This window comes from Penicillium antarcticum (assembly GCF_028974205.1).
Source record: "Penicillium antarcticum strain IBT 31339 chromosome Unknown utg000003l_segment0_segment0, whole genome shotgun sequence".
NCBI lineage: Eukaryota > Fungi > Ascomycota > Eurotiomycetes > Eurotiales > Aspergillaceae > Penicillium > Penicillium antarcticum.
The window spans coordinates 1,744,855-1,766,341 of NW_026695301.1; the positions used below are offsets into that span (position 1 = coordinate 1,744,855).

Below are 21,487 nucleotides of genomic sequence, written 5' to 3' on the forward strand. Positions count from 1 at the left end.
CTTTTACTGAGCAAAAAAATGCAAGTTTATATGCTTCAATGGGAACCTCCTTATACAATATCGTCTACGTGGACACAGACGCGTGCTGCACCTGCTCTAGCTCATCCCCAAAAGTAACACAGCACGAAAGCTCATTCCATAGTTTACCTCTTATTCACTATGGAATGTGATCGATGTTCTTCAGCTGCATACCCACACCAGACACTTGCTAAAGCTTCCATCTGAATGGAGAGAGCAGTCGAGACAACTAGTCCGATTGATATCAAAGGTGACTTAACAAATTCAGGCTATGATGATTCTTCCACAAATATGTCAATTCCACAGGCATTTCAAGAACTGGAACAGAGCATTTTACATGTGAAGTATGTCACAAGGTAAACGTCAAAAGCATAGTTCGAGACGTTCATGTACCGACTATCGATGCCAAGACTTGGAAAAAGCCGCCAGCACACTGATAACACCTCCACACTTTTACCACCAACCAACTCGGATATCTCAAGAGCATTGACTCACGAGATCTACCTACAACGTCGGATTGAATTCGCCTCTTCGACCGCAATACAGAGGACGCATTTACGAGCGCAAGACTCCGCATAGCACCACACACATCTTTAAAACCACGAGCGACATACGCTCGCCACAACCCGCAGAATGCCGTACCTTCCTACCTCCCAGGCCTACTTGGAACAGTCCGCGCAGTTATTACAAGCGTACCCAGAAACAGTAAGCTCATTCCAAACCCAATGCCCAATCTCCGATCCAGCCCGCCACCGATTCGATTCTCCCGCGGGGAGAGCAGGCAAGCACACCGACCCGCAACCGCAGCCCGCCTTCCCAACACCTACTCAAACCAAACCATACGTTCCTTTCAGAAGCAAAAGAGAAACGGAAAAGAAAGAAGAAAAATGCAATAGAACCCAAGCTAACCCCAACGCAAACTAGACTCGCATAACAACAAAATACAACTTCCCAACCACAAGACCAGGAAACGCAAAGCGAATCCAAAAATCGCAAGCCAAAAAGAACAGCAAAGAAAATGCCACAACACAAACCCTCGCCGCGCCCATCGCAACCCTCACCCTGAAAACCTTCAACCCTGGCACAGGAATCTGCATCCAATACCGCACGAACAAGGCGCAGGAGGTTTCGCGACTAATTACGAGCCTGGGGAAGCTGGCTGCTGGTGCTGATGTTGCTGGGCTGGGATTAGGAAATGCTGCTCCTGTGGGCGATGTGGAGATGGTGGATGCGCCTGCGCCTGCGGCTGTTGAGGAGGCTGGGTCTGGGAAGGGACCTGCTCAGGGTCAGGCTGGTGGGAAGGGGAAGAAGAAGGGTGGGAAGGGAAAGCGATAAATTAATATTATTGTTTTGTTCTGTTTTTACGGACGGGGTCTTTTGTGAGGCTGGTCTTCTTGCATTTGTTTTTTATGAGGGTGCTTGTTTGATATCCTGAATGATATTATGGGTTGCTTCTCTGGTTTTCTGGACTCTATGTGTAAGGTTTATTAGTTGATTATGGAGGACATAGTGGACAGGTATAAATATTCGATTGGATACCACGTGAGTATATAGCTACATCTACCATGGAAGACAAGATTCAGATACACATTATAACAAGTGATTTGAACATCTAAATACACAGAATCCGCCATCCACCCACAGACACCGGGGAGTCCAGGATGGACAAGAAAGAAGTAACAAGTGAAACGCCATCCCATGCCAAACCGTCAATCAATGAAAAAAAGAAGAAAAAAGTAGCGTGATATCATGTGGGGAGAGGGTATAAAACAAGAGGAGAGGGGGGAAGGTGAAAGGACATCGCTTAGAAGTCCTCATCGAAGTTGAGGCCATCGCTGACGACCTTTTCACCCTCGGCGTTGGTCTCCTTCTTGGTGCTGGCCATGACACCAGCCTTCTGGTAGTCACCGACACGCTTCTCAAAGAAGTTGGTCTTGCCAGCCAGAGAGATGGACTCCATGAAGTCGAAGGGATTGGCAGAGTTGTAGTACTTCTTGTTTCCAAGGGCAACCAGGAGACGGTCAGCGACGAACTCAATGTACTGGCACATGAGCTTGGCGTTCATGCCGAGCAGGCCACAGGGAAGAGCATCAGTGAGGAACTCCTGCTCGATGCCGACGGCCTCGACAATAATGTCCTCGACAACCTTGGGATCGGGGCGGTGGTTGAGGTGAGAGAAGAGGAGACAAGCAAAGTCAGTGTGAAGACCCTCATCACGAGAGATGAGCTCGTTGGAGAAAGTGAGACCGGGCATCAGGCCACGCTTCTTGAGCCAGAAGATGGAGGCGAAAGATCCAGAGAAGAAGATACCCTCGACAGCAGCGAATGCAACAAGACGAGAAGCGAAGGTAGACTCCTTGTCGTTAATCCAGCGGATAGCCCACTCAGCCTTCTTGGCAATGCAGGGAACTAGATGATGGTCAATTAAAAGTCCCTGTAGAGCAGGTGAGCGAAGCTTACTAGTATCAATGGCGTCGAAGAGGTAGGTGCGCTGCTTAGGCTCCTTGATGTAGGTATCAATGAGTAAAGAGTAGGTCTCGGAGTGAATGTTCTCCATCATGATCTGGAAACCGTAGAAGCAACGAGCTTCGGGGATTTGGACCTCTCCGCTGAAACGCTCGACCAGGTTCTCGTTGACGATACCGTCGGAAGCTGCGAAGAAGGCAAGCACGTGGGAGATGAAGTAACGCTCATCATCGTTGAGGCGGTTGTGCCAGTCATGGAGATCCTTGGAAAGGTCAATCTCCTCAGCGGTCCAGAATGAGGCCTCGGCCTTCTTGTACATTTGCCAGATCTAAATAGATACAGACGGTTAGCGTCGATGTTCTTTGACAGATATCCCACTATCCACTTTACGCGTTGGACGCGTCGGCGACGTGACTTACCTCGTGGTACTTGATGGGGAACATGACGAATCGGTGGGGGTTCTCCTGGAGGAGGGGCTCAGTGGCCTCGAGCTCCTTGATAGTAGGGGTAGCCTTGGGAACCTCGACGGCCTTCTCGGTGGGCTTCTCGAAGGACGCGTCGACGGGCTTGCCGGGCGCGTTCTCCTTGCCGACGGACTGGAAGTCAAGCTTCTTAACGGGGGAGTCGCTCATCTTGAGGTTCTCGAGCGAGGAAGCAGCCTAAGGAAGCAAGTAGATCAGCATGAAGGTCGTGTTGGACGCGTCTGGCGCGAGAGGCGATAGCGTGACATCACGAACCTGCTTGGAGGGAGTGACTTGAGCGGCCATTGGGACGAGTATGTGAGAAATCTAGTATCACAGAGCAGTTCTCTAAGGCAAAGACAACAGGTAAAAATGGTCAAGGGCTTGCAAAGTGGGATGAGAAGGAGATCGGGATTCAGCGAGGGAAAATAATCTCAATTAAGTACTGGAGAGAAATCGCGCTAGAGATGTGCTAAGTCACGTCGCACGTGATTTCGCGCCCCGCTTAGTCACTGGAAAAAGCGCGTCGCCCCAGCCCTTCTTTCCCATTTGGGACGAACTTCTCATGCCACTTGGATCCCAGCAACATCCGACAGGATCTACTCCATTCCAAGCCCCTGCATGCTCCATCTTACATGTCCGATCTTATCTAAACTCAATATCTTCTCGAAGGTCAATCTTGGAGATTGTCTAGCCCTCATACGCATACTATATCGTAATATGTCGCTGTATTCAAAACGCCAATATAATACCAGCATACAGTATAGACAAACTGAAACGGACGCGTCCTCCAGGCGCCTGGGCAACCTTTCAGCTCGACGTAATAGTCTCCACTCTTGATCAGATAACTCGAAACCCACAAAAAAAAAACCGCGACGCGACGAAGAAAACAAGGCGGCTTTACGGATGTAATTGGCGGTCTAGAGCCAGGCATTGAACCTCATTCGTCGATTTTCATCAATTTGTCTTTACGAGGTCTCCAGGGGGATTGTGTAAGGGTGTGTCAGCTGTAGCTAAGCTCCTCACGCGTCTAGTTACCTAGGTAGCCATATGCAGACCTTTCCACCTATGTATCTTTCTATACAAATCACTTCTCTGCCTAGGAGAATAGAATGTCTCCCTTAATATGTGGCAGTCCCTGTCAAAGAATAGGAATGTAGGAACTTTTACCCCATACAGAACAGAAGTTTCTGGAGAGTGGATCATCATGCGCTTTGGAAACAGCCCCGATCAAGCTAGCTCGCGTGTCCAAGGCAGCCAGCTGTCTCAGTTTATATCTAGCTATTCCCGGGGCTGGGCATCGAACAATATTTTCGGCCGTGTTTCGATTGCGTGCTACACGAAGATACCGATCTACAAACTCTCGGTCCCTTTATACATGCAATGTGGCGGATCCCTTGCAAGTTGCCAGGCGCGTCCAGGTCCACCTGCCAGCCGAGTTTGAGGTTCGGTGCACCGGCAACCCCCACATACTTGTCTATCACGTGTTGATCTGCATATGTTGACAATCCTTGATATGATATGTACAGACTCCTCTAAAGCCAGAGTCAAGATACCCGACGCCAAGTCTATGGAACAAAAACATGCAACAGCCAACATCAATCCAGAAAATGTACTCCTTAGATGGCATTGGATCGGGACCCGTTATGTTTCTTACCTTTAGATCCCCTCACGGTAAGAGTCGGGGAGGATCCGGTCCTCGACACGGCGCATTAGCTTGTTGGTCTGCTCTGCCAGACTGAGGGTCAAGATCTAGAAGTGGGGTTAGCATGTGCATCACGATGCGAGTCTAGACTCGGCACTTACAGTGTGGGGCAGGATGCGGGCCAGGTGAGCAAAGAAGCCCTTGTAGATAGCAAGGACACCCTCGGTGCGGATCGTCTTGAACAGGCAGTCGAAGACACCACCATACAGGTTACCAGTCTGGTTGTACATACGAGCCATGATAGTGTCTAAAAGAGTCAGCACGGTACCGATTAAGCTCGGTTCAATCAAGGGAACGTACCGGGAGGGTGCATGAAGCAGCAAACAACGAAACCGGAAGCGGCAGAACTGGCCAGATGCAGAGCAGGACCTTCCTCCATACCCAGATGGCGGGTCAAGCGGCGCTTGGCAAAGAAGTATGTGGGGAGCTGGACGGCACTACCGAAACTAGTACGGATCATAGCTGCGCCAACACCACGGTAGATACCCTTAATACCTTCACTTTTATAGATCTTGCTTAGACCATCGAATGAGTTTTTGTAGTTGTGCTGGGTACCGACAGGGAGGAAGGGCGAGTAGGATTGGAGACGCGTCTTCACAAGGAAGAAGGGCGATCCTGCTGCAGCACCGATGACACCTGAAGCAGCTCCGGCGAAGACATTGGCACCGAGGGATTGGACCTTGGGGTCATTATAGATGGCGGATGTGAGGTTTGAACGGATGGGCTCGTAGAAGCCCAGACGGCAGCCGTTAAGCAGCACCTGGTAGACATACTAAATGGTCTCGATATTAGCGGGGTATTTTCGCAAGGGCACATCACTCGGACGACCACATACAGCCGAGCCAATACCACGGAACAAGCCACGAGGCCCTTCATTCTGCAGAATGACCTTCACGCCGTGCAACACACCCTTGTACTTCTTCACAGCCTCGTTTTTTGTTTGCAATTCACCCTGCAGTTGTAACCTTGGACCCAATTAACAATGTCAGTAAATGGCGCATCCATATTGGAGATTTCGGAACCCACCGAATCTTCACCGTCTCGAAACTGTGAGTAACCGTGACTGCACCGCATGCTGCGATACCGCCTGCGAGGAAGGCTCTATTCACATGTATCTGTTAGCGCATATCTCATACATAGTGCCAAAGCATATAAATATCCCATACCCTGTAGTGGTCGACATAGCGCTTGGTTGAGAGTGTGAGAAGGAGGATCGGGTTGCTGAGGCTTGTGTCGGCTATCGGAGGGATATCGGACCCGCAGATGACACGAACGCAGTGAGGAGAAGATCTTAAGGCGGTAAATGTCCAGATATTCTGCCCTGTAAGACCAAACCCGCTCCGTCTATGGATATCAATGGGATCCTCGTCAGATGTTGGAGAAGTCAAGTGCATAAAAGCTTACATGCGGCGAATTGAAGTTTGCCACACCATGATTGGTCAATGGTGCCTGGCAGGGCCGACCTCGGGACAGCCCCGGACTTTTACATAAGCAGGGCGGTGAGAATCGGCGCAAAAAAGCAGGCGCGTTTAGAGCTCACTTGGGGAAGGAGCTATCGGTGATGATGCATTGAGCCCAAATTTGTTTTTGTTTACAAATTTTCCTCCTCCAACTCTTCTCCTCTCTACACTTTCCTCCCATATTTCATCATGACTGAAGCTCAAGCGTCAACCCCCCAGCAGGGCCTGACCTCTGCCCAAGCTCCCCTCCAGTGCCAGAAAGTCTCGGATATCATTCGGTCCTTCCGCCCTATGAAGGTACGTCTAGCTGGACGCTTGGATGGGTAGTGATAATTCTGACAGCGCCCTCGTGTAGGGATTCAACACTACCAAGAAAGAACTCGGAACCAAGTTCGTTACATCTCTGGATTTTGACGATCAGGGCGATCACCTAGTCAGCGCGGGCGATGATGAGGCCATACATCTCTTTGATGTTAAGGAAGGCAAGCATAGCAAGACAGTGGCCAGCAAGAAGTACGGTGTTCATCTCGCGCGATTTACCCACCACTCTCGCCAGATCCTCCATGCGAGTACCAAAGTTGATGGTATGTAACTTGATGGTCGTACTTTACCTCATATAGCTCAGCTGACCCTTCACAGACTCTCTTCGATTGCTTGATACACATAATGAGGGATATATTCGCTATTTTGCTGGGCATACCGACAAAGTCACCTCCCTTAGTCTTTGTCCTGGCAGTGACGCTTTCATATCCTGCTCCAAAGATGATACTGTGTTGATCTGGGACCTGAACTCTCGAAACCCTCAAGGCAAACTGAAGCTCGCGACTCCATACTTGTCCGCCTTTGATCCTTCCGCCTCCGTGATCGCAATTGCCTCTCAGTCTACCTCTTCGGTGGTTCTTTACGATTTCCGCAACTTTGACAAAGCCCCCTTTGCCACCTTCGATCTTGGGCCCTTTGAAGAAAAGTTCACACCTACGACCCGAGGACGAGGCTGGACTCGACTTGAGTTTTCGAATGATGGAAAATTCCTGATGCTTGGGACAGACTTCCATGGCCACTATATCCTCGATGCCTTTACTGGTGAGATCAAGAGCTTTCTGATAGGCAAGGCTGGGTCTTCTGGTCGTGCTGCACCAGTTTCCTCCACTGGAAAACCTCTTGGTCAGGGAGATGCATGCTTTACTCCCGACGGGCGATATGTCGTTGGTTGCAATGGCGAACAAGGCGATCTGCTCGTGTGGGACATGCAGCAGCCTGCCGAGCCAAATGGAACATTGGAACCGACTACTAAGCTGCACTACCGAAACCGAGCTAGTCTGGTTGAATTCAACCCGCGATACAATATGCTTGCTTCTGCCGATAAGGAAGTCGTTTTCTGGGCTCCAACCGAAGCAGAGAAGTAAAGCACAACTTTGTTCACGAAGGTCAAACAAGGCCCAAATCCCAATTATTACCCCTAACATCAACCATTGAAATGCGCACCACGGAAATACTATAGAACAACATCATCGGATTGGCGATCTTCTCGATCTATGGTATTTCTATCATGACTTCTATTGTCCCGGACCCGGACTTGTATGTCTATGCTTTTCGATCTTTGTCTTTGCCCACCAAACTCCGTGCTGTGTCACAGATCCATATCTTGGGACCTTTCAAAGAAGAATCCCCATTCCTGTGCTTTTCGACCGTGGATTCGATTTGTTTGTTGATGGTCCGGTTGCTGGAAATGGTCGTCAAATCGTTGAACCAGCCATACATGAAGACGCTGTAATTGATGTCTGACAGCTCTTTTGCAAGTTCCTGTTCCACCGAAGGGAGTCTGCCACGTGTGCTGTTCGATTCGAAGGTTGATTGGGCATCAACAACAATGATAGGAAATTTCCATTCCGTGGGAACCTCATAATCAGACAATTCCTGGAACTTTTGAAGCATAGCAGTGTGATCAAGTTGCCCATATGAAGAATCTCCCATCATGATCTGAGTGCGTGTTTTCTCTGTTTCAGTGCCGATGGTTTCAACGATTTCTCGCATCCGCCCAGCAGCCTCTTTCGTGCAAACAAGCTTGCGATCACCCATAGCAGGCCAGAGCTCGGTTAAAAGAAGTGGCTTTTGCTTTTCGACCTCAATTTGTCGAAGGATGGCTCGGTGGAAATGCGGCTCTGGTGGAATATCCTTGAAGTGCGAGAGATCAGACACCATAGCAAGGAGGAGAGTGCAATCAACATTCAGGGTAGAGGTAAACTTCTTGAACGGATGCGGAAGAAGATGCTCCAGCCCAGAGTGAGTTGTCAACTGCAGACTTTTCTTGCAATCGACATCCATACCCCAACTCCGCATCTCTTCAATGATATCATCAATCTCAGGAACGTTCCCTTGTTCAATCCTAGGCAAAACAACCCTGATCCGAGGATGTTTATACCCAACCAACGTAGCATCAGCCGCTTTCCGTAGATCGACCGCTAACCGAATAAGCTCCAGCTTATCATCCCCATCATCTCCATACATATTGCGCGTTCTCCGATTCATATGAAGCACCCGATCCTCAACCTTAATATCTTCCCCCTCTTCATCATCCGAATCAGGCTCCCACTGCCAACAATTCTTCGCCATCTCGAACAAAAGTCGATCCTGCGTGACCGTAGATACCTTCACCCATTCCGCCCCGTCATCGGAAACAATATCCACAAAAACACTATTGCGTTTATCCTTGTTAGGCTGTTTCTCGCCCTGTCCGGCAACACCATCACTCTTCTTCGCGCCCTTCTTCTTCGCAGCTTTAGGCTGCGACTGTAACTCATCATCCCAATAAAACCGTTTACCAAGCGCAGTCAAACCGGAACAAGTCCCCTTGGCAATATCCCAAACGGATTGATAGAAAGGCAGATTGGAGGAGCGTAGCGCATGTAGTAGTCTTTTCTCTACTTCGAGATCGAGATCGAATCTTTTCACACCTTCTCCTTTTTGCGCATCATCACGTTGTGTAGCGCTTTCCATCTGTCTCTCCAATTTCTCCAACATCTTCAATTCGGAATTGACATTTGATCTGAATTGGCGCGCTTCCACGAGCTGTGGATTGCGCAGTGTTGATGCGAGGAGGGACTGGTAGGTGTCTATCTCCGAGCGGAGGTTTAGACAGCTTGCTTTTAGGTCTGCGGAGAGTGTTGCACTTGTTTCTTGGTCTTCGGGGTTCGTGTCGACTGGTGGTCCTGGTGGCATTGTTGTTGGTATAGGTAATATATGTGGTAGTTTGGTATATAGTTCGACTGAGGTTGATAGACGGCTCTGTAAGGACTGTGGAGGTACGACAGTGTTTATTGGTATAGGTCTCGCGAAGCTATGGGTTGCGTTCTGCAGCGGTGCGGGGTTGTTCTGATGGGATCGTTCTGATGGGAATCTTCTTATCAGACGAGGCTGAGGTGCATACAGGATTTGGTAAATGATTGGTTCCAGAGAGAGTGTGGGGCACGTCGAGTCGTGTGCGGTTTCTTAGTTCGGAGAGCTCGAGGAGTTAGAGCTAGAGCGAAATTGAAGTGCGGCTCCGCAGCTGCCGCTTGAGATATAGATGAGGCTCTCGATGACTCAATCCAGTGCTGTCAGCCCTGGAAAGTTCTACGTGCTTCTTTGTATTCGCTGCAGATTGTGATATCCTGCCAATTGATACAGAGAAGTCATATTACGCATTAATTTCAAAGTGACATCTTTTGCATGGAGATCTTGAGGTTGCAGGGAACCGTCATTGGGCAGATTGCTAACCACCCACAATATAATAGAAAGACAAGCCAGGAGAAACAAGTATTCGACACAACTTAGAAAAAGAGACTAACGCCATTATATGCTTGCATCTGCATCCCGGACATGGGTTAAACATTGCCTAAGCAGAGTAAACAACAACCTAATTTGGCAGATGTGATCTGGTTCTCACGCCTATCAGAAACAATATCCAAATAGAAAACATTAGCCGATATTTAGTTTAGTCCTTTTTGCCGGTGAGTCTTTCCCTCTCGTTAGAGTTGCGAGGGGACTCGTCGTCGGACCACTTGTCACCATCCTCTTCACCTACGGCGAATATCGTCTCTTCGTCGAGAGACTCGCGTTGACGAGGCGCCGACGAAAAGGGCTTGGGAGGCACGGGTGACAAGTCACGGCGGCCCTCAGCAGCTGAGCTGCCGGGGTAGTCTGGAGGAGCGTCATAGGCATCCTCTTCATCCAAGCCACTGCCGAATGATCGGATCTCGAATCCATCGTCGTCTTGCGCAAGCTATGTCAATTGTCAGTATTACATTTCAAATTGAATTTTAAAGGGGAATTCCATACCTCATCAGACATGGCAAAGCGACGGTTGTTGGCAGTTGGGCGCCACAGATAAGCGACGAAGCCGATGTCGAAGAGATAGACCAGGTTAAGCCAGCCGTCCAGGACGAACCATCTGGCCTTCCAGTGCTCAGGCACAAAGCTAGCATCGCTGCTTCCAGCCATTGCGAACGAATTGATAAAGAAGAAACCGAAAATCACGATGATGCTGCCCAGGATACACCACCAAAGCTTCTTGTACATCATAGCCTTAGTCTTCTGCTTTCTGTCGATAAGATCCTTCATTGTAGCGTTGAGAGAGTTCAAAGTCCACACGTAGAAAGCTGTCAAGGTTCCGGCGAGTGGGAGGACAATCAGGAGCACATAGGGACCAGCGCTATCGGGAGTAACTGTGAGACTGGCAACCGAGTAGACAACCGCGAAGACGAAGTGGGCAATGGCTAGAATACGGACATAGATCATCGTCCGGCCCAACGAATGTTTGACAACACCATAACCCATGCAGACGATGAGCAAGAGGAAGAAGGAGAAGGCGTTTCTGCCTGCGTTAAGAATCGCAACTATGATCATGAAAGCCTTTGCACCGGCATTTAAGCCATGTCGGTTTTGGAATTCTAAGAAAGCATTAGACGTGGTAAGGTATGAATATGATTGTTGTTTTCTTACCGTAGAATCCCCAAGTCATCAGCTGCTCAACGATCAAGAACACGATAATCGCGGTGATATAGTTTTGGACAGGCACTGCTAAGTATTAGTACAGGATTTCCTTTTGAACAGTAGCGAAATAAACATACGGATATCGTAACGGTTTTGGACATAGAGGAACGCCCAGAAACTATAATTTATGTAAGCAGCTGCTTGAATACCAAATGATGGTATCAGGTATCACATACATTCCAATAACAGCGTACACAATTGTCAAAGCTCCGTAAAAAGGAAGCTTTGCGATCTGAGCAGCGGGAAGCTCGCCATATGAGTTTCGAAAGGTGACCACCGCACCGTAGTCCTCTCCAGAGTAGGCGTACGTGCTAACGCAGTAGAATCCAGTCTTTCGAACGGGATACTTCACGGCGTCAGGGTTGTTCAGGTGGATGGCTTTTGACATGATGGGGTTTTGCGAGACGTCCGTAGCATTGCTGGTGAGGACAAAGGAGCCGAGCTGGTCTTCGGTACAAATTTTCGCTTCGACATTCGAAGCATCGCAGATTGTTTCCTTGACCTAGACAATATCATTAGACGCGCTGATCCTTTAGATGTATTTGTGGTACGCACCTCAGCGTCATCGGACCGGTACGTCCCAATCAAGTTCTCATCGTTCCATTCAAAGATCACCAAGCTGGCCAGAGGATCACTCTCTGCAGATTCGGACTTGGTAAACTTCACCAGGATGAAAGGGTCGACACTTCCTCCCCATGCTTTGCGACTGTACATCCCTGAGCATCGTTGTCGGTTGGCATCGTCGGATTTCTGTTCAGGACACCATTAGAACCTGTAATGTGCCAATTGACTGAAGCTCCATCAACTATGTAGTTACCAGTTGAACTTCATTAGCAAGCGCTTGGCCTGCTAATAGGGCCGTCAAGCCCAAGGTCTGGAGCCAGCCCTTCATCGAGAACGCGGGTTGAAGCTAGACTAGGCTCCACGATTCGGGATAGTTTCAAGGGCAAAGAGCACCAAGTGATAGAGATGAGAACGAAGACAGAGATCCAAGCTGATTGTAGATGTATATTCAGCACAGGCAAACGGGAGGTTAAGGAGACGGGATCGTCGAGGCTCAATCGCCCCAAACGGCCCCGGGAAGCCGCGCGTGGTCATTATCTAAGCCGCCCGCACCGCCACCTTTTCCCGTCAACTTTTTTGATGCCCAGTCCAGACTCTTCATAACACAGTTCATCATGCCAGCCAAGGAGCTAAACCAGCCATGCACGGAATGCAAGGATGCAGAATCCGAGCTTTCTGTCCGCCAGAAGCAGCTTTGCCGGTATGCGACAATCTACAATCTACAAGCCCCTCCAAGCCATACTAACGAATCTTTGACAGCCATTGCTTTAAGCGCTTCATTATGCACAAAGTCCATATGCACATCAACACCGTCTACAAATTCCGCAAAGAAAACAACGGTGCTCGCCATCAGTTGCTCCTTCCCTTGTCTTTCGGCGTTTCCTCATCGGTCTTGCTGGAAATGCTGAATGTCGATTACCAGCGCCGTCTGGATAATGAACTCCCCATGGGCTACGACCTCCATATCCTTGTCGTCGAACCTTCCACCATGACTGTCAGCGCTTCCTGTGATAAAAACTATGAAGTACTTCAGAAGAACAACCCGATGCGCACTGTCAACCGGATACCATTTCACAGTGTCTTCGAGCATGTGCCAGAAATGGAGGAGATCATGCGGGAATATGCAGGAGCCCAGTTCGTTGACGATGCCTCAAAGTCGAATGAAGAGCGGCTGGCTGCGTTCCGCGCATCAATCTCCACAGCCACTTCCCAGACAGACGTGGACACCATTTTGCTGACTAGACTTGTCGTTGAATTTGCGAAGAAGTCTGGGTGCAAATCGGTACTTTGGGGTGATTCAGACAGCCGTCTTGCTGCAAAAGCACTTGCGGGTGTTGCCAAGGGACGCGGGGCTTCTCTCACTTGGCAGGTATCAGACGGCATGTCTCCCTGGGGATTGAAGTTCCAATACCCACTGCGAGATTTGTACAAGGCCGAGTTGCTGGAGTATGCGCATTTCACCCCAGAGCTTTTTGAAATCATCATTCCTGACAAACCGGCCTCTGATAATGTTCTAACCAAGAACCTCTCCATTGACGAGCTGATGATGCGGTACGTTGAGAACCAGGGAGCGAAGTACCCAGGTGTCATGGCGAACGTGGCTAGAACAGCAAACAAACTCGACCCGTCCGATACTAAAAATGCGCCTTCGTGTAGTCTTTGTGGTGGTCTCTTGGGAAATGTCAAGGGAAATGTCGGCGTCACTGTTGCCGGTCAGGCAGAGGATTGCCAAAGTTCTCAATTTTGCTACGGGTGCATGCGATCTCGCCCAGAAGTACTCCGCTGAAGAAGATTTTGATTAACGACTAAATGGGACTATTAAAAATGCCACGAAAGACGCAAAGAAAACAGAAGAACGCTCCACCCAAATCACTGGTCAACACTCATGGGGTATCTGAAATCGTCATCTCAATATTTTCATGAATTAGGAACGGCCTCGTTCCAGATCTTCTTCTGGGTGGTTTGCTCCGCCAAACCATCTGCCGAAGGAACGGTTGTTGCGAGACTGTTTAGCAGGTTGAGGCCTGGTTGGACCCTGAGCCTCACGAGTCTCAGGGTGGGCATACTCATAGTCCGGAGGATTTTCGCCCACAACACCACTTTCTTGTCTGTCAAATGCATCGGGGAGACTATGGTCAACTGCACCTGCTTGCTCTTGTCGTCGGGTTTGCTTCGAGAGCGTCTTGGCACCCTTTTCGCGTAGGTGGGTTTCGAGAATGACGGCGTTTCTAGTGTTCGCTTTGTACACTGCATCCGCAAGATCACCAATGAAAGGCACGAGGCCAATAACGAAGTCGATTATCACGTTGATCATCATCTTTATGCGAAGAGAAGCAGGGAGTCCACCATCGACTCCTTCGCAGGACTTCACCACCATCATTGCGAGCGCGGCATCTCCAGCGTCACCGATACTGCACATCATCCATTGTCAGCATTTGCGCATGTCTGTGGTGGAGTCACGTATTTTGCTGGGACTTACAATGGAACAAGTCCGATCACACTTCCCCAGCCGAAGCGAATTCCACACAGGTTGAAGAGACAATAGTCCAGTTGGTAAGCTCTGCGCTTGACCTTGGTCAGGACTTTGACGTCATTCTCTGAAAGGCCCGGCGGGATGGCCTTGCGACGCTTCTGGGTCTTCTTTCCGAATGTACGGCCGAGACGTGAAGCTGGGACTTCTTCGAAGTAGGGATCCTAGATAGGAATGACCGGGTCAATTTAGGCTCATGGACAGAATCGAAAATTCTCCTGAAAGGGAGTGAACTTACCTCAGTTCCAAAGTGGTTTCTAGCAGTTTCGCCAAGGACCTTCTTCCCAACCATAGACACTAGCGCTTTCGACATGTTTGGTATTGATCGCGGATTTCTCAAGAGGGAATGAAGGTTTGTCAAAGTAGAAGATTTCCCAGGAGAAAGTCTGAAGAACTAGAGGGATGTCGAGCAAGGGTAACAACAATAGACTATGCTTATAGTCTTTGATCCAAGACCCTAAACCCTTCTTGGCTCTAGGAGAGGGGCAGGGGTTTCGGTAGGCGCTCGTTTCACTTATTTTGAGTAAGGACACAAAGGGCGCGTGCAAGTGGTTGAAGAAGGGTGTCTCCTGAAACTGAAAGGGATTAATATAGGAATGACGACGACCGGGAGACCCAGGTCGATCAACTGTTTTCCAGGTCGCACGTCATTGTCCAAATCTTGGAATCCGGTCAGCCACTCGTGGCGCTCCGATTCAAGCACCGCCACAGGCTTAGTCACCCGATCATCACTTGGGCAGCTCCGGCCACGCTGCTCTGCGCTGTTTCCTAACGCCTCGTTCTACCTTCCTTTTCTCTGATTCGATCGGAACACTCAAGCACACTCTCTCAACAAACCTACCTCTACTATCATTTTGACCCCGGTCAGCTTCTTACAGCAACACAGCCCTGGGTTGGTCCACCCTTCCTGGAAGCTGTCAACGTTATCGCTTGCTTGTTTCGGCCGTTTGCGCAGTCGGACAGAGTAAGCACTTGATTCTCGGTCATTTGCGTGCTGAAATGCCAAAGTCTATTCATCACTATGACAGAATCAAAGATGCAATTAGAAGATTGTAAGTGATTCCTGGTCGACTGAAATGACGACAGGCGACTGACTGAGGCCCGCGGGGCTATTGCAAACAGGGCTGGATGACCTGTGTGTCCGATTCATCATTAACCTCCCACGCGAAGAGCTTGAGTCCGTCGAACGTATTTGTTTCCAAGTCGAAGAAGCACAATGGTTCTACGAAGACTTTATTCGGCCGCTCGACCCAGCTCTGCCGTCGCTAAATTTGAAGACCTTCGCGATGCGCATTTTCCAGCATTGCCCGCTCATGTCACAATGGTCTCACTATCACCACATGGCTGCCTTCTCAGAATTCCTTCATTACAAAACCCGCGTACCTGTTCGCGGTGCGATCATGTTAAATGAAGATATGGATGAGGTTGTTCTGGTCAAAGGCTGGAAGAAAGGCGCCAACTGGAGTTTCCCTCGCGGTAAAATCAACAAAGGCGAGAAGGATCTAGACTGCGCCATTCGTGAAGTCTACGAAGAAACTGGATTTGATGTTCGGGATGCCAGCCTGGTCAAGGACGAAGATGATGTCAAGTTCATCGAGATCACCATGCGAGAACAGCACATGCGACTCTATGTCTTCAGAGGAGTACCCCGTGACACTCACTTTGAGCCCCGTACTCGGAAGGAAATTAGCAAGATTGAATGGTATAAGCTTTCGGAGCTGCCAACATTGAAGAAGAGCAAGCACCATGATGAAGGATTCGCGGTCGCGAATGCAAATAAGTTCTACATGGTCGCGCCTTTCCTACACCCGCTCAAGAAATGGATTGCTCAACAGAAGAAGACTGGCGCTAAAGCCCAGGCTGGCACAAAGCAGAACACACAGGCTGAGGGCTATACTTCCATAGATGAGAATGGCCACTCTAATGGAACTCCAGGGTTGTCTCTTGCGGAAATGGCTATTTCGAATGATCTTCCAGAGGTTGCCTCAGCTCAAGATGCCTCGTTCCACCTGAAACGTCTGTTGAACATTGGTGCAGCACCAGTGCAAGCTCAAGCAGCAGGTCTTGAGCCAATTCAGACCTCTGCTGTGGACCCATCCAAGTCCAATGCTCTGCTTGCTTTACTGAAGGGCGGCTCCCAAGGGAATCTCGCACAAGCCCCTCTCAACGATGCAATGCCACCTAATGGAGCCCATCCAACCCTTCCACCTGCAGACCAGCGGCCTCACATGGGCCCTAATTTCTTCCCCGGATTCCCTCAGCAGCAGCATAATATGGGACCTTCTCCATTTATGCAAAAAACCTCTGCGCCCTTCCACACTCACCCATCTCAACATAATCTCCAACCTCATCCTTCCCAGGGCAATGCATGCCCCGCAATGTCGCAACCTGGATATCATGCCCCTCCTGCCGTGTCCCACTTTCCACAACCTGCCTCTGTGCCGCAGTATCAGCACCAAGCACAGCAGCTACCAATTCGGGATATTCCCCCGCCGAGCCATATGCCTGCACCGTTCCAGCGAACTGGGGATCCTCAATTTTCCGAGTCTGCTCATCCATCTCAAAGCCAGGGTCCAGTGGTTCCTCCCGCCAGCAAATTGCCTCCACCTATGCTCACAAGTCATTCCCTGGCGCTTCTGAACGTCTTCAAGGATGAGGCTTCTAAGACTCCCAGGGGATCGGGTGCAGCAACACTAGCTGTCTCTACACAAACTTCTACTCGCGCGCGGAAAACGTCTCAACATCAGGATAGTCTGTTGAATCTGCTCAAAGGTCCTCGACCTGTTTCTGCAACTGGGCCAGCGGAGTTACTGGGAAATCCTGTTGTGCCTTCTCCCGGTCCCTCAGACAGGCAGATTCTCCAACGTCCCCAGAATCAGATTTCTAATCTCGCAAATCCTGCGGTTGGTCAAGTTAAGGGCCAGGCAGGAGCGGGACAAACATCTGCTACTGTGTCTGGGCCTTTAAATATGCCGCAGTTTGAGGCCATCCCCAAGTCGACCCACAAGAAGATGAACAACGGACCGAATCGCAAAAACCATGCAAATAGACGAGAGCAGCCTCAGCCACAGCAGCTCTCTTCCCCTATCACCATTCTCTCCCGGCCTCATTCCGCTAAACGCGAGGCATCTTTCTCGGGACCTGTTGCACAACCACCACAGGTTCCTCGTCAACCACAAGAAACCCCCATTGAGGCTCCCGAGCCTATCAAAGCTTTCCAGCCACAGATTTTACGTCGCTCCGACAAGACGGGCTACGAAGGTCTGATGACGGCAGCTCCTCAGCCTCCTACCAAGCGCAAGCCGAGCCTAGCAGAAGTCCAGACCAACGCTCAAGGTCTGGCGCCACAGGGTAACTTTGACCGACGCCCAAGCCAGACGGCGGAACAGAAGGAAGCCCTTTTGTCTCTGTTTAGCAAGGCACCTGCTTCTCCCTCTCCCATTTCTCTGGCGCAGCACGAATCCCGGACTGTCAGTGCGCACCAGCCCGGATTCTCAGGCGTAGTCAGCCCGATGTCTTCTCGTCATCGCCCTAGTAGTGGTGATTCCATCTCTCGGCGTGGCACACCTTCTGATACTGGTGTGCATGCTAATCGCGTCTCACCTCCTAGTAACAAGGCCTTCTTGCTTGGGTTCTTGGAAGGAGTCGCCAAGGGAAACAAATAGTTCCGCGGTCAAACGCGTCTTGGATTGGGCCTCGCCCATCGACCTTGACATACATAGTTACAGTGTAACATTGAATGAAGATATGTTCAGAGCATACAATGTACTATTGAAAAATTATGGTATTATTATCCTCACAGCAGCGTCCAAACCTTTAATTGGTGTGATGGCTTGTAGATCAATATCGTTTTCATTTTGCTGCGGGTCACCGCCCAACGTCATCGGCCGATTTGCCGATTTGTAAAGAAATAGATCAACTCACATTGGCTCTTCTCTATCAAATCAACCATGATGCGCCCACGCCCTTCAGCCTGCAGCCGTTGTCTTGCTCGCACTAAGCAGTTCTCGACAACAACAAACCGCAGCAACCAATCCCAAAATGCATCATTCCCGCCGCAGACGGGCTTTAGCCGACTCACCAACCGCGGACTCATCTCCATTATCGGCACCGACAGCACGACTTTTCTCCAGGGTCTGATGACCCAGAATATGCTCGTCCCCAACGATCCCAACAAAGGCATTCGACGTACAGGAGCATACACCGCATTCCTCAATTCGCAAGGCCGAGTCCTGAACGACGCCTTTATTTACCCGATCCCCGGAGCCGAGAACAATGCTGCCGAGCAAGGCTGGCTAGTGGAAGTGGACAGGAACCAGGTCCCGGTCCTAATGAAACATCTGAAGAAACACAAGCTCCGCGCCAAGCTCAAGCTCCGCGCTCTCGAAGAAGGCGAGCGCACCGTTTGGTCCACATGGAAGAACCATGAGGAACCACGGTGGGCAGCATACAGCCTAGAGTCAGAATCACCGTCACCGTTCTCGCCAACCTCCGAAATAGCCGCATGCCTTGACACCCGCGCTCCCGGCTTTGGTTCCCGAATCATCACTCCCGGCTCCGATGGTCTCCGCATCCATCTCCCGGATGAAGCACAAGTCGCCGGGTCTGAGGTTGCGCTGGACTCATATACTATTCGTCGATTCTTGCATGGTGTTTCTGAGGGTCAGACCGAGATCATTAGTGGATCTGCTCTGCCGTTGCAGTGTAATATGGATATGGCGAGGGGTATCGATTTCCGCAAGGGTTGTTATGTTGGTCAGGAATTAACGATTCGCACTCATCACCGCGGTGTCACGCGCAAGCGTCTTCTTCCCGTGCAGCTCTATAATATGAGTCAGGATGTGGCAAGTCTGCCAGAGGACCTGACATATGATCCTTCTGTTCAATTGACCTTGCCGACTGGCGAGTCGGATATCGTTAAAGCTGGTACCACCACTCGCCGGAACCGCAGTGCTGGAACTTTCCTGAATGGTATTGGAAATATCGGTCTTGCGCTGTGTCGTCTTGAAATTATGACTGATGTCGCTCTCATGGGCGAAACTCCGGCCCGTCCTCACGAACACCAGTTCAAGTTGACCTGGGCCCCGGATGTCGAGCAGCCTAATGACATTGGTGTGCGTGCTTTCGTGCCGCCTTGGCTCAGAGATTTTATTTCCGGCGCGAAGGAGGAGAAGCCTGCTCCACGCAACCCTGAGGTTGGGGGCGAGCGGGCGAGGGAGCTTGTCGAGCAACTCGAGCAAGAAGAATATGAAGCCGAAGCCGAGGCCCAAGCCGAATCTCACCGACGCTAAGATGTTTCGGCGGATGTCACTTAGACTTGTATAATATGACGCTGTTCAGAAAGATTACGATGTAAATAGCTCATGTATCTCTATCCATCTCAAACTCTGCACATGCTTTATGTACTGGGGTATCATTTCTATGTATGCAATTGTAAATCCATGGGCCCTTTGTAACAGAGATTCGCTTCCAATCAAGACAGACCAAGTTAGGTGGCTTTCGCTGCCGCTTCTTTTGCATCGGCGACTTCGTCTTCGCGAGCTAGTTGCTCCTCGAGGGCTTTGCGCTCCTTCTCTCGTTGGGCGTTCTTCAATCGCATCAGGGTCACTTCTTCCATATTTGGCGTGCTTGAGAATACTCCAGATGGGTTAAACGATGACGCTTTCGGGGCACCTGCGGCAGACGCAGAGGCAAAGGAGCCAAATGACGGCGCTTTCCCAGACGGAGGAGCTGAGTTCAAGCCCGGGAAGTTGAAGGACGGTTTGGTAGATCCGTTAGAAGAGTGAGTAGAAGGCATTGAAGGCGTAGGCGCCGCTTCACTTGCTTCGGGCTTGGATGGCGCATTGGCAGTAGCTGCATGTCCATTCGAGCCCATCCCCAGATCAGGTTGACTGCCCGAGGCCCAGAAGACAGACTCAACAAGGGCCCACTCGCCATCCCGGCCAGGTTGCTGACGAAGCTTCTTCTCACTATCAAGCACAGCAGCATGAGCACTGACAATAGAAGTGAAGACAACCACGCCAGTGGCAACTGTCTTCTTCTCCTTCTTCTCTCCAATCCGCTGCCGCTTATCCTTAAGCATAAACGTATTCTCAATCTTCCCAAACGGCGCAAAAAGCCCCGCAAGCCGTCCAATATCAACCTCAAGCCCACGCCCCTCCCGCACCCAACGCACCTTAACAGCACGCTCAAGCTCAGGAACCTCAGCACCACCCCCTTCCTTCGACCGATCAACCCGTTGGCTACTCCGATCAGCAGCCCTGCGTGCCTCCTCTTCCTCCTCCTTCACCTTCTTCTCCTCATCATCCAACTCCTTCTTGATCTTATCCTCCGCCTCGCGCCTTCTCCGCCGTCCATCCTCAGCAATCCGCTCAATCTCCCGCTGAAGCTTCTCCTCCGCATCATCATCCCCACCAGCCATCCAAGACCTCTTAACACCCTGCTTGGCGCCCGCACCAGCACCGCCCATCTCCGCAGCTCCAGCCCGTTCCCGTGCTTCGAGATCCTCGCGCATCTTGCGCTTCGCAGCGCCCATCATGTCCCGTTCGCGCTGTTTGCGTTGCCGCGCTTCCCGCGCATTGTCGTAGAGCTGCCGGACTGTGGGGTCGGAGAGTACATCGTAGGCGATTTGGAGGAAGTGGAACTTGTCGATGTCGGCCGGTGTGGGGTTGACGATTTTGTCGGGGTGGTATTTTAGTGCGGTGCGACGGTACGCGCGTCTGATCTCGGATTCGTTCGCTGCAGCTGGGACATCTAAGAGGGCGTAGAAGTCTTGATTTGAGGCGGCGTGCGCCTTTAGGTCGTCGTTGGACATTTGGATGGATTTGCAACTCGTTGGAGCTTTGCGATAGGCGGGGTGCTTGGTTTTGGGATTTGGTCCTCGGCCCAGGTTGGTGGGGCTGGGGTTAGGCGCTGTTTATTCTAAGTAGAGTACTGCAAAGACCCAATATGCGCGGTATTTGAATCAAAGCTCTGGCATGGAGGGAGGTTGTAAGTGGAATAATTTGGAGGTTCAAGTTCGGAGCTTTGGGCGGTGGCGGATCTTTGCCCATTTCGGTGATATAGATATACTTGAGAGCAACCAACCTAATAGCAACGTGACCCGATATGGATCTAGGAATTTAAGTTGGTTTTCTCGGGCGAATATCCTGAGATAACTGATCTATTTTCTGTGTGAAAAACAGGAATCTAGCACGGTGACGGTTTGTCTGTCAACAATATATAATGGAGAACGCATTTAGATCACGGGGTT

The 21,487-nt window shown here is 50.4% G+C and overlaps 11 protein-coding genes across 11 annotated transcripts; 5 read left to right on the forward strand and 6 right to left on the reverse strand.

Annotated features, from left to right (window-relative positions):
* Window positions 1-651: 651 nt before the first annotated feature.
* Window positions 652-1,353, forward strand: N7508_003358 (SRP9/SRP21 family protein; the record flags this gene model as incomplete). The annotated part of the gene is made up of 2 exons (XM_058461424.1): window positions 652-723; window positions 943-1,353. The coding sequence occupies 2 exons, from the start codon at window positions 652-654 to the stop codon at window positions 1,351-1,353; spliced, it is 483 nt and encodes a 160-aa protein (XP_058322001.1).
* Window positions 1,354-1,822: 469 nt separating this feature from the next.
* On the reverse strand, window positions 1,823-3,251 carry N7508_003359 (ribonucleotide-diphosphate reductase subunit RNR2; the record flags this gene model as incomplete). The annotated part of the gene is made up of 4 exons (XM_058461425.1): window positions 1,823-2,427; window positions 2,479-2,812; window positions 2,904-3,143; window positions 3,222-3,251. The coding sequence occupies 4 exons, from the start codon at window positions 3,249-3,251 to the stop codon at window positions 1,823-1,825; spliced, it is 1,209 nt and encodes a 402-aa protein (XP_058322002.1).
* A 1,353-nt stretch (window positions 3,252-4,604) lies between these two features.
* N7508_003360 (putative mitochondrial oxaloacetate transporter (Oac)) lies at window positions 4,605-5,833 on the reverse strand (the record flags this gene model as incomplete). The annotated part of the gene is made up of 6 exons (XM_058461426.1): window positions 4,605-4,697; window positions 4,752-4,897; window positions 4,951-5,422; window positions 5,486-5,615; window positions 5,677-5,751; window positions 5,817-5,833. 6 exons carry the CDS (start codon window positions 5,831-5,833, stop codon window positions 4,605-4,607), a joined length of 933 nt encoding a protein of 310 aa, XP_058322003.1.
* A 466-nt stretch (window positions 5,834-6,299) lies between these two features.
* Window positions 6,300-7,516, forward strand: N7508_003361 (WD-repeat containing protein SWD2; the record flags this gene model as incomplete). The annotated part of the gene is made up of 3 exons (XM_058461427.1): window positions 6,300-6,407; window positions 6,466-6,694; window positions 6,750-7,516. The coding sequence occupies 3 exons, from the start codon at window positions 6,300-6,302 to the stop codon at window positions 7,514-7,516; spliced, it is 1,104 nt and encodes a 367-aa protein (XP_058322004.1).
* A 178-nt stretch (window positions 7,517-7,694) lies between these two features.
* Window positions 7,695-9,329, reverse strand: N7508_003362 (uncharacterized protein; the record flags this gene model as incomplete). Its single annotated transcript, XM_058461428.1, has 1 exon — window positions 7,695-9,329. One exon carries the CDS (start codon window positions 9,327-9,329, stop codon window positions 7,695-7,697), a length of 1,635 nt encoding a protein of 544 aa, XP_058322005.1.
* A 754-nt stretch (window positions 9,330-10,083) lies between these two features.
* On the reverse strand, window positions 10,084-12,033 carry N7508_003363 (uncharacterized protein; the record flags this gene model as incomplete). The annotated part of the gene is made up of 7 exons (XM_058461429.1): window positions 10,084-10,371; window positions 10,428-11,038; window positions 11,091-11,165; window positions 11,219-11,259; window positions 11,318-11,643; window positions 11,697-11,891; window positions 11,959-12,033. 7 exons carry the CDS (start codon window positions 12,031-12,033, stop codon window positions 10,084-10,086), a joined length of 1,611 nt encoding a protein of 536 aa, XP_058322006.1.
* Window positions 12,034-12,319: 286 nt separating this feature from the next.
* Window positions 12,320-13,491, forward strand: N7508_003364 (uncharacterized protein; the record flags this gene model as incomplete). The annotated part of the gene is made up of 2 exons (XM_058461430.1): window positions 12,320-12,405; window positions 12,465-13,491. The coding sequence occupies 2 exons, from the start codon at window positions 12,320-12,322 to the stop codon at window positions 13,489-13,491; spliced, it is 1,113 nt and encodes a 370-aa protein (XP_058322007.1).
* Window positions 13,492-13,629: 138 nt separating this feature from the next.
* On the reverse strand, window positions 13,630-14,572 carry N7508_003365 (DUF4112 domain-containing protein; the record flags this gene model as incomplete). The annotated part of the gene is made up of 3 exons (XM_058461431.1): window positions 14,474-14,572; window positions 14,185-14,399; window positions 13,630-14,116 (listed from the first exon to the last, which is right to left on the reverse strand). The coding sequence occupies exons 1-3, from the start codon at window positions 14,546-14,548 to the stop codon at window positions 13,630-13,632; spliced, it is 777 nt and encodes a 258-aa protein (XP_058322008.1). The 5' UTR covers window positions 14,549-14,572.
* A 684-nt stretch (window positions 14,573-15,256) lies between these two features.
* N7508_003366 (decapping enzyme complex catalytic subunit DCP2) lies at window positions 15,257-17,900 on the forward strand (the record flags this gene model as incomplete). The annotated part of the gene is made up of 2 exons (XM_058461432.1): window positions 15,257-15,287; window positions 15,358-17,900. The coding sequence occupies 2 exons, from the start codon at window positions 15,257-15,259 to the stop codon at window positions 17,898-17,900; spliced, it is 2,574 nt and encodes an 857-aa protein (XP_058322009.1).
* A 285-nt stretch (window positions 17,901-18,185) lies between these two features.
* Window positions 18,186-19,526, forward strand: N7508_003367 (YgfZ/GcvT domain-containing protein; the record flags this gene model as incomplete). Its single annotated transcript, XM_058461433.1, has 1 exon — window positions 18,186-19,526. One exon carries the CDS (start codon window positions 18,186-18,188, stop codon window positions 19,524-19,526), a length of 1,341 nt encoding a protein of 446 aa, XP_058322010.1.
* Window positions 19,527-19,723: 197 nt separating this feature from the next.
* Window positions 19,724-21,049, reverse strand: N7508_003368 (putative cell cycle control protein (Cwf23); the record flags this gene model as incomplete). The annotated part of the gene is made up of 1 exon (XM_058461434.1): window positions 19,724-21,049. The coding sequence occupies one exon, from the start codon at window positions 21,047-21,049 to the stop codon at window positions 19,724-19,726; it is 1,326 nt and encodes a 441-aa protein (XP_058322011.1).
* Window positions 21,050-21,487: the final 438 nt, after the last annotated feature.